The sequence below is a fragment of the Zalophus californianus genome, chromosome 7 (genome assembly GCF_009762305.2).
Source record: "Zalophus californianus isolate mZalCal1 chromosome 7, mZalCal1.pri.v2, whole genome shotgun sequence".
Classification (NCBI taxonomy): domain Eukaryota; kingdom Metazoa; phylum Chordata; class Mammalia; order Carnivora; family Otariidae; genus Zalophus; species Zalophus californianus.
In genome coordinates this window covers 12318522-12334156 of record NC_045601.1, presented here as the reverse complement: position 1 = coordinate 12334156, position 15635 = coordinate 12318522, and the positions used below count along the sequence as shown (strand labels likewise).

Here is a 15635-nt window from a genome sequence, read left to right as displayed (position 1 = left end):
CAAAACCACAGTGAGATATCACTTTATACCCATCAGAATGGATAAAATAAAAAACACAAGAAATAACAGGTGTTGGTGAGGATGTGGAGAAAAAGGAATCCTGTGTACTACCGTTGGTGGGAATGCAAATTGGTATAGCCACTGTGGAAAACAGTACGGAAGTTCCTCAAATATTAAAAATACAATTACCATAAAATCCAGTAATTCCACTACTGGGTATTTACCTCCCAAAAAGTAAAACACTAATTTGAAAAGATATATGCACCTCCTTGTTTACTGCAGCATTATTTATAACCAAGATATGGAAGCAGCCCATGTGTCCATGGATAGGTGAATGGATAAAGAAGATGTGGTGTATATATATGAAATATTACTCAGGCATAAAAAAGAATGAAATCTTCACATTTGCAGCAACACAGATGGACCTAGGGGATATAATGCTAAGTAAAATAAGTCAGTCAGAGAAAGACAAGTACCATATGATTTCACTTATATGTGGAATTTAAAGAACAAAAACAAACAGAAAAGAGAAAAATAGAAAAATCAGAATCTTAAATATAGAGAGCTAACTAGTCATTGCAGAGGGGAGCTGGGTGGGGGAAGAGGTGAAACAGATAAAGAGAATTAAGAGTACATTATCTTGATGAGCACTGGGAAATGTATAGAATTGCTGATTATACTGTCCACCTGAAACTAAAACAACACTATGTTAATTGTACTTCAATAAAAAAACTTGTGAAAAGAAAAAAAAGAACTTATAGATAGAATCCTTCCATACAATATCACATAATTCTCTTCCTTAAGTTGAGAACAGTGAATCCAATTTCATCCTTTTCTTGATGACCAGGGTCACTGTTGCCTGTAGAGTAACAGCTTCAATGGTTATGATCCCTTACTACTGAGTTTTTTTTTTTTTTTTTTTAGTTTTTATGTTTGCTTTTTATAGCTTTTCTGCCACTGTTACTTCTTGCTGTTGTCAGTGGGTCTGCCTCTAGCACTGATCTCTGTACTTCTAATTTGTAGTGGACTAGGAAAGCACTTTGGCTGTAGGCCACCTTTTACTTGTTTGCTGGGTTTTGATTAACTATAGCTGTAGCTGTATCAAGTGAGTCATGTGTGATGTAATCATGTCACAGCAGAAAGTAAGGCAATCTTTTCTTTTGTAAAATTTGCTAGAGATGAAAGAATTTACAAGTTTTATTAACTCTGTTGAAAAACAGTTCCTTTTGCTGGGATGACTAAATTATTTATATATCCATTTATAAGATGACAGAGAAGGGGCATCATTATAATAGCAACCATTTACTGAATACTGGCAATATGCCAGGCTCTTGACATGCCAATCTCTTTACATAAATTTCCATCTATCCTTGCAAGGATCACAAATGATAGCGATTATTCCCATGCTGCAGATGAGAAAGCTGAAGCTAAAAGTGGTTCAATTGCAAGCTCAAGATCACAAAGCTAGTATGTGCTGTTTCTGAGATCTGACACCAATCCTGTGAGTTTTCTATCCTGCCTGTCAAGTAGAAATAATCAGTTTACCTATTATAAAACTCAGAGGTGATACTATCAATAATCATGACTTAATGTTTCCATAATTCCATGAAATAAGCACATAATAATTAAGAAGAATCCTAGAGCTTCTTACTCTAAGATGGAGTATAAAAGACCAGGTAGTCTCTTCTGGTTTAAACAGATAAAAATGGACAAAATAGATGAAACAACAGTTTTCAGATGCTGGACAGCAGGAAACGCAGGAAAACCTGCAGATCCACCACGAAGCTCAAGGAGCCCTACACAAAAGAAACATGAAGAAAAGGACACCAAGGTGCACCATGATGAAATTGCTCAAAACCAGTGATAGAGAGTAAATCTTAAAAGAAGCCAGAGAAAAAAGGCAGAGGGGCAAAGATAAGAATGACAACAGATTTCTTGTCAGAAACAATGCAAATGAGAAGACAGGGGAGCAACATTTTTTGACTACTAAAAGAAAATAAACTGCCAGTATGTTTTTCAAAAACAAAGGCAAAATTGGGTGCCTGGGTGGCTCAGTTGGTTAAGCAACTGCCTTCAGCTCAGGTCACAATCCTGGAGTCCTGGGATCGAGTCCCATATTGGGCTCCCTGCTCAGCAGGGAGTCTGCTTCTCCCTCTGACCCTCCTCCCTCTCATGCTCTCTGTCTCTCATTCTCTCTCTCTCGCAAATAAATAAAATCTTAAAAAAAAAATAAAAAAAAAAAAGGCAAAACAAAACACTTTTTAAGACATACAAACACTGAAAGTTCTGTCACCGACAGATCCACAGTTACAAAAAATGCTAAAGAAAGTATTTCAGGTAGAAAGAAAAAAATACTAAATGGAAATATGGATGAGGGAGTGCTCAAAATAGTAACCATATGGGGGGCACCTGGGTGGCTCAGTTGGTTGAGCGTCCAACTCTTGCTTTCAGCTCAGGTCTTGCTCTCACGGTCGTGAGTTTGAGCCTTGTGTTGGGCTCCATGCTGAGTATGGAATCTACTTAATACAAAAAAAAAAAAAGGTAACCAAATAGGTAAATATGTAACATTGTTTCTTATTACAGTTGACCCTTTAACAACAGGGTTTGACAGCACTGGTCAGTCCACTTACATGCAGATTTCTTACAGTACTGTAAATATATTCTCTCTTCATTTTTTTTTTTTTTAAGATTTTGAGAGAGAGAGCACGGGCACACACAGGGGGAGGACCAGAGGGAGAGGGACAAGCAGACTCCATGCTGAGATCAGGACCTGAGCTGAAAACAAGAGTCAGATGCCTAACTGACTGAGCCATCCAGGTGCCCTTCCTTACGATTTTCTTAATAACATTTCCTTTCTCTAGCTTACTTTATTATAAGAATACAGCACATAACACACGTAACACACAAAGTATGCATTAATTGATTGGTTATTGGTAAGGCTTCTAGTTAACAGTAGACTTCAGTAGTTAAGTTTCTGGGGAGTCCAAAGTTATACGTGGATTTTCAACTATGTGGGAGTTAGCACCCCTAACCACCACATTGTTCAAAAGTCAACTATACTGAAATCTTTAATATAGAGTTGACTTTTAAAACAAAAATAACATTGTCTTGTGAACTTTACAACATATGGAGAAGTATAATGTATGACAACGGTACAAAGGCATGCAAGGAGAAATACAAATACACTAACTATTGTAAGATTTGTATGCTATACATAAAGTGGCATTTTCTTACTTGAAGATAAATTGGGATACTTTAAAGATGTATAACCATATACCGTCAATAAATTACTAAAATAGTAAACCAGAGTTATAGATAAAAATTGCAGCAGGCGGCATACTAGCCCCACAAAGATGTCCACATCCTAATCCCTGTGACTATATTACCTTACATGGTAAAAAGGACATTGCAGATGTGATTAAAGATCACAAGATGGGGAGATTATCCTAGATTATCTGGGTGGACCCAACATAATCAATCACACGGACCTTAATAAGAGTGAGACAGAAGGATTAAAGTCAATAGTAGATACAGAAGCAAGACGTTCAGGGACTAATAAATGCAAGTGGCCTCCAGAAGCTGAAAAAGGCAAGGAAACAATTCTACCCTGAAGCCTCCAGAAAAGGAATAGAGCCCTACTGACCTTCATTTTAGACTTCTTATCCCCAGAACTGTAAGAGAATAAATTTGTGTCATTTTAAGCTATTGCATTTGTGGTAATTTGTTACAGCAACAACAGAAAACTAATACAGAAGGCAGAGATGATCAGATTGATGAGAAAAAAGCAAGACCCAGCTATATGCTTCCTACAAGAAATCCACTTTAAATATAAAGACACAAATAAAAAGGATGAAAAACTTTATCACTCTAACATTAAACAAAAGAAAGCTGGAATGGCTACATTATCAAGGTAGATTTTAGAGGAAAGAATATCACCAGGGGTCATGGAGATCATTTCATAATGACAGAGGAACCAATTCATCACAAAGACATAACAGTCCTAAATGTTCATGCACCTAATAACAGTGCTTCAAAATAGATGAAAGAAAAACTGATAGAACTGCAAGGAGAGACAGACAAGTCTGCAGTTAGAACTGGAGATTTCAATACCCTTCTCTTAATAAATAATAGAACAAGCAGAAACTCACATAGAAGACTTGAATAACCCCAACTTGACCTAACTGAAATTTCTGTAGCATCCAACAACAGAAGATGCGTATCCTTTTTCACCAAAATGCATATCCTTACAGGGGAATACACTTTTTTTTTTTTTAAAGATTGTATTTATTTATTTGACAGAGAGAGACACAGCGAGAAAGGGAACACAAGCAGGGGGAGTGGGAGAAGAAGCAGAGCGGGGAGCCAGATGCAGGGCTGGATCCCAGGACCCTGGGATCATGACCTGAGCCGAAGGCAGATGCTTAACGACTGAGCCACCTAGGCACCCTGGGGGGAATACATTCTTTTCAGCAGAATGCATATTCTTTTCAAATGCATCAGGAACACTTACCAAGACAAACCATATGTACACCATAAAACAACTATAAATTAAAATTACTCAAGTCATGCTAAGTATGTTCTCTGATCACAATGGAATGAAAAACTAATAACAGAAAGATATCTGAAAAACACCAAAATTTACAAGCTAAATGATACACATCTAAGTAACCCAACAAGTCAAATAAGAAATAAAAAGGGAAATTGGAGTTGAAGATTTATACGGGAATTCCGAACTTCTTCCAGAAGTCTTTAGGTCTAATACCTCAACAAAATTTAAAGTAAATTAGTAAATTTCATTCATTATGAATGAATGAAAATGAAAACACAACCTATCAAAATTTGTGGGATTCTGCTCAGGTTGTACTGAGAGGGATATTTATAGCACTAAACACCTATAAGAAAATCAGAAAGGCTTCAAAGAATCAACCTGAGCTTCCACCTTAAAAAAACTATAGAAAGATGTGCTATGGTGAGCGCTGTGAAGTGTGCAAGACTACTGAATCACAGATCTGTACCTCTGAAACAAATAATGCAATATATGTTAAGAAAAAAAAAACATAGCAGGAGGGGAAGAACGAAGGGGAGTAAATCGGAGGGGGAGACGAACCATGAGAGACGATGGACTCTGAAAAACAAACTGAGGGTTCTAGAGGGGAGGGGGGTGGGGGGATGGCTTAGTCTGGTGATGGGTATTAAAGAGGGCACGTTCTGCGTGGAGCACTGGGTTTTACGTACAAACAATGAATCATGGAACACTACATCAAAAACTAATGATGTAATGTATGGTGATTAACAAAACAACAAAAAATTAAAAAAAAAACTATAGAAAGAACAAAGTAAACCTCAAGGAAACAGAATAACATAAAGATTTCAGAGCAGAAATCAACGAAATAGAAAACGGAACCCAAGACAGAAAGATCTATGAAATCAAGAGCTTTTTTGTTCTTTTTTGAGAAGATCAATAAAGTTCACCAATATGCAGCCAGACTGATCAGAAAAAAAGAGACACACACAATTTACCAATATCAGGAATGAGGAGATTCTACAGATGGTTGATTTACCATTAGAAAAAAAAAATAACTAAAAAAAAAAAAAAGCCATATGACTATCTCAATAAACTCAGAAAAAGTATTTCTGCAAACTCAACATCCATTATTTAAAACAAAAACAAAAACCAAACAAAGCACCACGACCTCTCAGCAAACTAGGAACAGATGGACCTTCCTCAGTCTGAAAAAGGAGATCCAGGAAAAACCTACAACTAACATCATACTCAATGGTAAAAGTCTGAACGCTTTCCCCCTGAGATCAGGGATAGGCAAGGAGGTCTACTCCTAGTTTTCTGCTCAACATTGTACTGGAGATTCTAGTCAAGACAAGAAGAAACAGAGGCAAAGATATTGAAATGGAGAAGGTAAAAACGGTCTTTATTGCAAACGAAATGATAACACATGCAGACAATCTTAAGAAATCTACAAAAGCGCCACAAAGAAGTGAGCACAGCAAAGTTGCAGGATACAAAGTCCACATCAAAACAGATGGTATTTCTACACAGGAGCAACAAACAAATGGAAATCAAAACTAAAAACCAATACTAAGTACAATGGCATCAAAAAATAGGACATAGGGGTAAATTTGACAAAAGATGTGCAAGACTTGTATACTTAGAACTATGAAACACTGTTGAGAAAAAATGAAGAAAACCTAAATAAACAGGGAGACATACCATATTTACAAATCAGAAGCTTATGCCATTAAGATCCCAGTTCTCCTTACAGTGATCTATAGTTTTAGTCCAATCCTAATCAAAGTCCCACCAGGCTTTAAGGAAAAAAAAAAAAAAGGAAATTGATGATCTAATTTTACAACTATATGGAAATGTAAAGGGGTTACAGAATAGCCAAAACAATTTTGGAAGGAAAGGTAAGGTCAGAAGACTTAAATTACCTGCTGTCAAGTCTTACTATAAAGCTATGGTAACCAATACAGGTTGGTCTCAGTGAAAAAAACAGACTTATATCAACAGAAAAGAACTGGAAGTCCAGAAACAGACCACCATTCATAAGACCAGTTGATTTTTGACAATAGGAGCAAGGCAATTCAATGAGGAAAAGATAACATTTTCAACAAATGATGGAAAAAAAATGAACCTCTACTCCTTCCTCACACTACACACAAAAGGTAACTCAAAATTTATCATAAACCTACATGAAAAACTTGAAATTATAAAACATCTAGAAGAAAACATGGAAATTCTTAGTTCTTGTTTTAACAATTATTTTTTAACATAAGATGCAAAAAGCATAAAATTCAAAAGGAAAAAACTGATAAACTGTACATTAAAACTAAGTTTACTCTTTCAAAGACACTGTTAAATGTCAAAAGTGAAAAGGTAAATCCCATTTGAGTAGAAAGCACTACAAAACATGTATCTGACAAAATATATAAAGATTTCCTACCATACAGCAATACGAAGACAAAACAAGAAATGCTCAAAATGTTGCACAATTCTCCAAAGAAGATATACAGATGGCAAATAAACACATGAAAATATGTCCAGGGGCACCTGGGCGCTCAGTGGGTTAAGCGGTTGACTTTTGCTTTCAGCTCAGGTCATGATCTCAGGGTCCTGGGATCAAGCCCCACATTGGGCTCTGCACTCAGTGGGTTTTCTGCTTGAGGATTTTCTCTTTCCCTCTCCCTCTGGCCCCCCTCACACTCTCTTTCTAAACATAAATAAATCTTAAGAAAATATGTCCAGTATTACTGATCAGGAAAATGCAAATAAAAACCACATTAAGATACTACTATATGCTCATCTGGATGGTTACCATTTAAAAGATTGACCATACCAAGTGTGAGAAGCGTGTGAAGTTAAGGGAACTCTCATGCATAGCTGGGGGGAATGTTAAATGGTACAGCCACTTTATAAAACAGTTTGGTAGTTTCACAAAAAGTTTAACATACACCTACCATAAGACTCAGACACTCCACATCTAATTCTTTTCTCAAGAGAAATAAAAGTATATATTCACACAAAGACTTGCATGTGAATGTTAATGATAGCTCTATACCTAATTGCCAAAAAATGAAAACAACCCAAAGTCCATCACTAGTGAATGGATTTACAAACTTGGCATACCCATACAATGGAATACTAATCAGCAATAAAAAAAAAAATCAAACTATTGATAAACACCCCAACATGGATGAATCTCAAAATACTTATGCTCAGTAAAAGACGTAAGACAAAAAAGAGCATATACTGTACGATTCCATTTATATAAAATTCTAAAAAAATGGGAAATATCCTATAGTGACAAAACAGAACAATGGTTGTCTGAAGATAGGAAAGGGGAGGAGGGAGGGATGAATTATAAAGGAAAATGAGGAATCTTGAAGGTGATGGATGTTCATTATCTCAACTGTGGTGATGGTTTCAGGAGATTTTATTTGTCAAAATTCGGTAATCTGTATACTTTTAACATGTATAGTTTACTGCACATCAATAATACTCAATAAAGCTGTAAAACAAAGTACTTAGTGCAGTAAGCCCTCCATAAATACGATTGTTTTAAAGATTTTATATATTAATAACAAAACAGGAAAAAAATGAAGAACCCAGATTATTTACTTCAAGGAGAATGTATTACTTACGTTGTTCTCTCCAGTTCAGAAATGGGGGAAGAACAAAACCTCAAGTTCCTGAGGTACCAAAAAATCTCACTCCCCTCCAAAGCACAGCAAATCCACTCAGCCATAAAAATGTAACAACAATAAGCAACTAAAAAATTAAAAAAAAAACCTAAAAATGTACAATCACAAGAGAATGCGACAACATTAAGAGAAAGAAACCCTAGATATCCAATGTTAACTTGAGGAGTTGGGAGAAACGTTTCCACAGCACTGGGGATTTATATTCTAGTGTTCCAAAGGAATAACTTTACAGTTCTCCTATACCTCTTTCCAGATAAGCAGTCTCCTGATCAATCCTTAATTAACAGATGCCCAAGGCAGAGGGACAATAATTGATTATTTATATCGAAAATTATACTGAGTGCTTAACTAAGTATGAGGCATTAATTTAATCCTCATTACAATCCTATGAGCAAATTGAGGCACAGAGGACATAGTTAACTGCCCGAAGACATAACCAGTAAATGATAGAGCCCAAAGTCAAAACCAATCTGACACTTAAGTCTGTGTTCTTCACCACAAAACTATCCTATTATGTGTTCACATACTAGAAGAGACATGTTTTTTTACTTTACAACATGCTGACAATGAAACCTGCATGTTAGCACTATGTTCTTTCCCCTAAGGCCCTAAGATGCCTCATGATGATATCGTAAGAATTGGATTAGGATACAAATGACGTAGTTTCAGCTAGAAGACATTTTATAAATTATTACAATTTCTTTAAAAAGTGATTCTATTAGCTTAGAAACCATTAAAATGGAATCCTTAAAACAGATCACTCCTTCTGCCTTTACTGTTTTATGATTAATTTAGTACCTCTAAATGAAAGTGGTTTTACATATTGAAACATTCTTTATAGGAAAAAGAAATCTACTTGATATGTTAGTACCCAACATTTCTTTTTAAGGCAAACTCCTTTCCTGCAATAGAAGACACTAAGAATTTTGCTTCTACAGAAACAGATAAGACAAATACACAATTCTTACAGAACAATTTACCTTGAAATAAATCTTTATATTTAGAAAAAAGAGCACACAACTTTTTAATAATCAATGCTGCACAATTATTCATTTTCACTATTAAATGACATATTTAGTTGGTTAATTAGATAGATACATATACATTAGTCAACGTTTTATTTTCCCATAGAAGACATTATTGAACACCTGCTACATGCCAGCCACAGTTACATGTGGTAGACAGAACAGAGAACGAAACACATAAAAATCTCCATGCTCTTGGCACTGACATTCCAGAGGGGTAAGATAGACAACAAATAAGAAAATATAGTGTATCAGATGATCAATCTAATGAGACAAATAAAACAAGGCAGGGGTTAGGAGTGCAGGGTCTTGGTGGGGCAGCTGAAAAGAGAAGCGTGTAGTTGCCTTTTAAATAGTCTGTCTTCAAAGATCTTAGTTGAGATCAGGAAAAGAGAATATGTAAATTCAGGTGGGGATGAACAGAAATTTGATTCACCTCCTTGCCTCATGAGAAAGAATTACGTCTAACAGACAGTAAGATTGAGGGTTAGGAAGTCTCTTCAAGTGCAAAAAAGTCAAATGAGTATTCCCCATGTCCAGAAAGGGCTAGATGAAGAAACCTAAAGGGAATTACATAGTGTTATTCAGCTTCTTTTCATTACCTCATGATCTCACCAAAAATAAGATATTTCCACTTTCACCTCTGATTGAGATACAGTTCTTCAAAGAAGAATGTAGTTCAAAGCAAAAATCACTATTAAAATTCCACATCAAGGAATATGTACCATATGAGAATCCCAAAATAGTTATAAATCTGAAACTAATTCTGTCAATAGGGTGGTAAAATTAGATAAAACTAAATATTATATAATTTTTTTGAAGCATAAAACAAAATGTAGCCCAATAAGAAGAAAGAAATCACCAGGTTTCTTTAAAAAAAAAAAAAAAATCAGTTGCATGCATACAAAGCCCTAGATTTTCACACAAATTTCCTCAAACTGTTCTGGTAGAAATGAAACCTTTTTCAATTATTGCACATACAAGCATTAGACTGTACTAATTTTAAACCAATTTGTCTCTTGTGTGAAAGTGATAATGTAGATAACTTTATTATTCTGTTGGACTCACAAAATAAATTGCTACTCATCTAAGCCAAAGGCTAAGGGCTCTTCTAAAGTTTTAGAATTACAGAGGTATCAAACAAAGGCCCTTTAGCCATTAAGTGCCCCCCTGTGAAGAACTGCCTTTACAAAATCCCTGATATAATGGGTTTCACTGTTTGCCTCCTTATTAAAAAATATAAGTCCCTCCTTATTTAAAAAATATAAGTCCCTCCTTATTTTAAATCCACATCAGCCTCCCTCAGTTCCCACCTATTTGTATTAGTTCTTTTTTTAGAAATCAAAATAAGCTATCCTCTTCACTGCTACCTTTTCAGAGACAGCTATGAATCTCCTCACCCAAGGCTCCTCTTCTCCAACTGAAACATGCCCAGTTCCCTCAAATATTTCTCATATAACAATGGCACCTGTTTTAAAGATGCATGTATCACTTCATTCAAACCTCATCTTAAATCTATGTGTACAGCGGTACAACTTCATTTCTTCACTTAAGTTCTTACCAAATACTTAAGCTAAACAATTAATCTCTTTAAAAAGCAAATGTTTTCTCCATTTTTTGCTTGTAGAAATGATTTTCTGAATCTAAATGAAGTTCTCATAAATCATGCCAGTAACTAAGTCATTATTGGCATTATTTACTTATTTTTTAGGAATGGGCCAGAACACGCATGGCTGTTAAAAAAAAGATCACACAAAGCAACTAGTTTGTCTAGCATTGATGCATAACGCAGGTTTATTCAGGTAGTGGTCAACAGACCATGCTGGGATGCTTGTCAGAAATGCAATTCCTGGGGCACCTGGTTGGCTCAGATGGTTAAGCGTGTGCCCTCAGCTCGGGTCATGATCCCAGGGTCCTGGGATCAAGCCCCACGTCAGGCTCCTGGCTCAGCAGGGGAGCGTGCTTCTCCCTCTTCCTCTCTATCTCTGTGTCTCAAATGAATAAATAAAATCTTAAAAAGAAAAAAAAAGAAAAAGAAATGCAACTCCTAGGGGCACCTGGGTGGCTCAGTCGTAAGCGTCTGCCTTCAGCTCAAGTCATGATCCCAGGGTCCTGGGATCAAGCCCCGCATGGGGCTCCCTGCTCAGGGAGCCTGCTTCTCCCTCTCCCACTCCCCCTGCTTGTGTTCCCTCTCTCGCTGTGTCTCTCTCTGTGAAATAAATAAAAATCTTAAAAAACAAACAAAAAAAACAACAAAAACTCAAAAAGTAAAAAAAAAAAAAAAAAAAAAAAAAGAAATGCAATTCCTAGACCTCTCCAGACTATGGAATCCAAATCTTTGGAATGGGGCCTGGAGATCTGTAGTTTGAAGAGCAACCTATATAATCCTTGGGATATCCTGAAGTTTAAGAATCATGGCCTGAAGATTTAAATCGTTTTTTTTTTGCCTTCTAAAGAAGACATTTTAAGTATCTTACCTGTAATCCAGGAATAAATCGACTATCCTTTTCAACCACCAAAAGTTCAGCAACATTGGCATTGAGAATGGATCTTGTGATTCCCCCTGGCCCAGGGCCCACTTCATAAACGTAAGCATTTGTCAGATTCCCAGCTTTCCTCACGATTTTATCTAGAAAAAAGAATGTTTTAATTGTCTTGATAAATTTTAATGTACAAAATTTAACAACAATCTCCACAAATTCTTATCAACCATTACTCAACTAATCCTTTACATCATATTTGTCTGATTATTTAACTCTTAACCTAAACAACATATAGTGGCCATTCCCTATTCTACCACAACATAGTTTATTTGTATCGTCAGTCCCTTAACAAAAATAGGATTATCACGACAAACTTCCTAACTTAAATTAGTTAATACTGTATTTTCTATCTGTTCCTCCACCAAACCAATCAATTACATAGTTAATACTGTATTTTCTATCTGTTCCTCCACCAAACCAATCAATCAATTCCTAAGAACTGACCAGGTGAGCATGCACCATCTCTCTATAGTTGCCAAATACTGGATATTTGAGTAAGTAAAACTAGTTTTACATTCAGAATTTCCAATGCTGCTAGTTTGAAATCCCAAAGCAAAAAGTGCTGGTAGTCTCATTTTTACCTACAGACATCTAGATGGTCAATAAGGCCACAGCAACAAGTTCTTACCTACTCGTTCCTTCCTACTCTACCCATAGGACTAGCACAAATTTAGATTCTTGGTCATTTTGGGGAAAAAGTTAAACTTATCAGTGGACATGTTTAAAGCTTTGCAAGTATGCAAATTGATATGGAAAAGTTAGTATTTTAAATTAATCAACCTCTTTAAGTTAACAGAGCTTAAGAGATCATGAAAAAGATTATTGAGGATTCATTGCAACCAATTATCACTTCTGGAAAAACATATAATGGGCTGGTCTTACTGACTGAGATACTGAAATCCAAGTAACTGGGCCTCCTGGGATAGTGGAAATTTAGCCACTGAAAACATACCAACACTTCTTTGCAGTGTTCAGAGATGCAGACTATCATTTTTGTAGGCTTAACGGCAAAAATAATTTTTTTTTTTTTTTTTAAGATTTAGAGAAAGAGTGAGGGGAAGGGGCAGAGGGAGAGGGAGAGAATCTCAAGCAGACTCCCCGCTGAGTGTGGAGCCCCATGCTGGGCTCAATCTCACCACTCCAAGATCATGACCTGAGCAGAAATCAAGAGTGGGACACTAAACCGACTAGGCCATCCTAAAATAGTTTTGTCTTTTAACTGGTGCTGGGCGGGAATTAGTAATATGCTCACCATTTGTTTTAGGTGCTGTACACGCTCTCTCGCTTGCATCTCACAATTCTTCCAAACCTTCCAACACATTAAGAACTACTACCCCAATTTAACTTCTCTGAACTTTTCAATTTCCTTGTCTATTGTTTGATTTGTGCAAGGTCATCTAGAAAGCAAATGGAAGAGAAGGGACTCCAGCTCAGGTGTAAATTCTAAAGCAATCCTTCCTCCACTCCAGAACAATGCCTTTTAGAAGGAATAGAATTGATACCTTAAGCGCAGACATTATGAATTTAATATTCTTAAATGGAGAGCTAGTATAGTTGAGAGGTCAGGGGCTCTGCCCTCAGACTTTTCAGGCACATTCAAATACAAATGAATATCAAAAAGGCACTGTCAATTCAGGAAGCATCTGCTCCCACCTGAGCTTCTCACCTCAGACAAGTACTTTAATCTCCCTTCTCTTGCGTTCCTGAATTTACTCCTGAGAGTGAATAAAGGCGCACACATGATACTGTAAATGAAGGATTTTTTTCTACATTAAAAATATAAAGACCTATATTTTCCGTTTTAAGAATGGTGCTTTATACCTGCAAAATGTGACTAAGGAATGCCAGACAAGGCTGATTCTAGTTACTACTAGAACTAAAGAATTTTAGAGGTGGGTAACCCTTTAAAGCTCTTGCAGTAGGGGCTTTCCTCCAATTAACAGATGAGAAACTGAAGCTTAGTTAAGCTGTTTTACCCAAAATCATATTTCTACTAGCAGAATAAAGACTCCACATCCAAGAAATAAAACATGTTATTCATGGTTTGTGGCCTATACTTCATTTAACTGAAAATGAACTTTTTGGGTAAGATTTACTGATCTTCTCAGCCTCTCATGACGGGCCAAAATGGAATTAAATATCAAAACCTCAAATACAGTAAATACTCCAACAGTAAATTAGTGGACATACTTATAATAATACCTGTTATTCTTGCAACCTCACCTTTTAGAAGAAAATATCATCAAGAAACGAGGGTAGCGGTTATGTATGTCTGTCAAAACTCATCAAACCGTGCACTTTTAACTGGTTCATTTTATTGCACGTAAATTTTACCTCATAAAAAGTGACTTAAAAGGGTGGAAATGTAAACTTTCTAGAAATGTAAGCTCCCTGAGGACAGACTTTGCCTTGTTCACTCCCAAACTGCAGCTCCAGTACTAGCACAAAGTAGCTTGTCTCATATGTATTTACTGAGTATTTGCGCCCTCGAGGGTTTTGGATTCAACAAGTAAACGTTTAAATAACGTAATCCCACGAGTGATACTTTTTCGACATGTTATTGAAAAACTCCCCGCACTAATTTAAATTCTGATAACTTTACATTGCATGGAAAGCAAAACTAGTCACACATGCAGCACGCTTTCATAGTGTCAACACACCGAGATTCGAATTTCCACACCCGCCTTTCACGGTACGCGACCCCCGCCTCCCCTAGTGTCTGCTCGACGTCTACATAACCTGCCTTCGCTCGCCCACCGCAAACGCCCGCGAGCGTCTGCGGGCGAACAACTCATTCCACGCGTCTCCTGGGCGGTGCTCCGGGGTTCTTTCAGCACAAAGCGGTAGAAGGACCTGACCTGAGGCCCGCTGCACACTGCCTGACGCCAGACACCCGCCCACAGGGTCCGCGCGAAACCCCCGGCCCACGTCCCCGGGGATGAGGGGGAGCACTGGGAAGACAGCCACCTGTCAGCTTCAAGTCCAGGAGAAAATTCTGGGATAGCTGCTTCGCTGCTTGCAGCCTGAATAACTTAATGATTTCTCGAATCGTGGGCAGTGGCGGGAGACGGAAAGTGCTCAGCGTCCGAGAGGCAGCCATAAAGCCCCGCGGAACCGTCCAGCTCCCACCCCAGACTTTTCGCGCTGCCCTTAACTCCTCCACGGAAGGGAAGGAGGGGCGGGAGCGGGGAGCATTAAGGCCCACCTCCGAGCCGACCTTATTGGCCGGATATACCTCGTCGGAAGTGCAGTGGACAGACAGGAAATCTGGGCGCACCCAGAGCGCATGCGCTGCGTCTCGCTAAGAGCAGTGCAGGCTGGGTACGCGCTGCTTTTCGCCCTTCAGGGTGTCGAGGTGCGGGGAGGGCGGGGTCTCTCCTGGGTGGGCGGTGGCCAGAGCGGCCCGGGGGGCGGGGCGAGGCGGGGCCTGGACAGGAACGCGGAGGGGCGGAGCAGAGGACCGAGGAGCCCAGGAACACTCTGGGGTGAATTTCCCGGCGGATAGACGTGCCTGACTCCTCTCTGGATAATTGTGGGAAAGCCAATGACAGAGCCAACGCTATTGGTTGCTAACGATTTTCTCTTATGGTAGATGTTTTTAGAACGTTAGTATTGTAGGTGCCGGATGGCAGGTTTCTAACTTCTTTCAGCCTTAGTTTTTCATCTGTAAAATGGACATATCTACCTTAAAATCGCAAGAACTAAATGAGAGAAGTCGCCTGGTGTGCAGATTCAGAACATAGTGCAATGCATGGCATACGTTAAGTCCGTAATCAATGGTGGCCGTTACTGCCGTAATGGTCTAGCGGATGAACGCGGCCAGAGGGGTTGAAGGATCGGAGCACAGTTT

General features: G+C 37.9%; 1 protein-coding gene across 1 annotated transcript in view; it reads right to left on the bottom strand.

Annotated features, from left to right (window-relative positions):
* The window catches only part of TFB1M (transcription factor B1, mitochondrial), a 66472-nt gene extending 51465 nt beyond the window's left edge, over positions 1 to 15007 (bottom strand). Inside the window, exons 1-2 of the mRNA XM_027602353.1 lie at positions 14753 to 15007; positions 11720 to 11871 (exon numbers count right to left, since the gene is read on the bottom strand). Of these exons, the coding sequence (XP_027458154.1) occupies positions 11720 to 11871; positions 14753 to 14885 (285 nt within the window). The 5' untranslated portion in view covers positions 14886 to 15007. The remainder of the gene's footprint in view (positions 1 to 11719; positions 11872 to 14752) is intronic.
* Between the last annotated feature and the right edge of the window lie 628 nt (positions 15008 to 15635).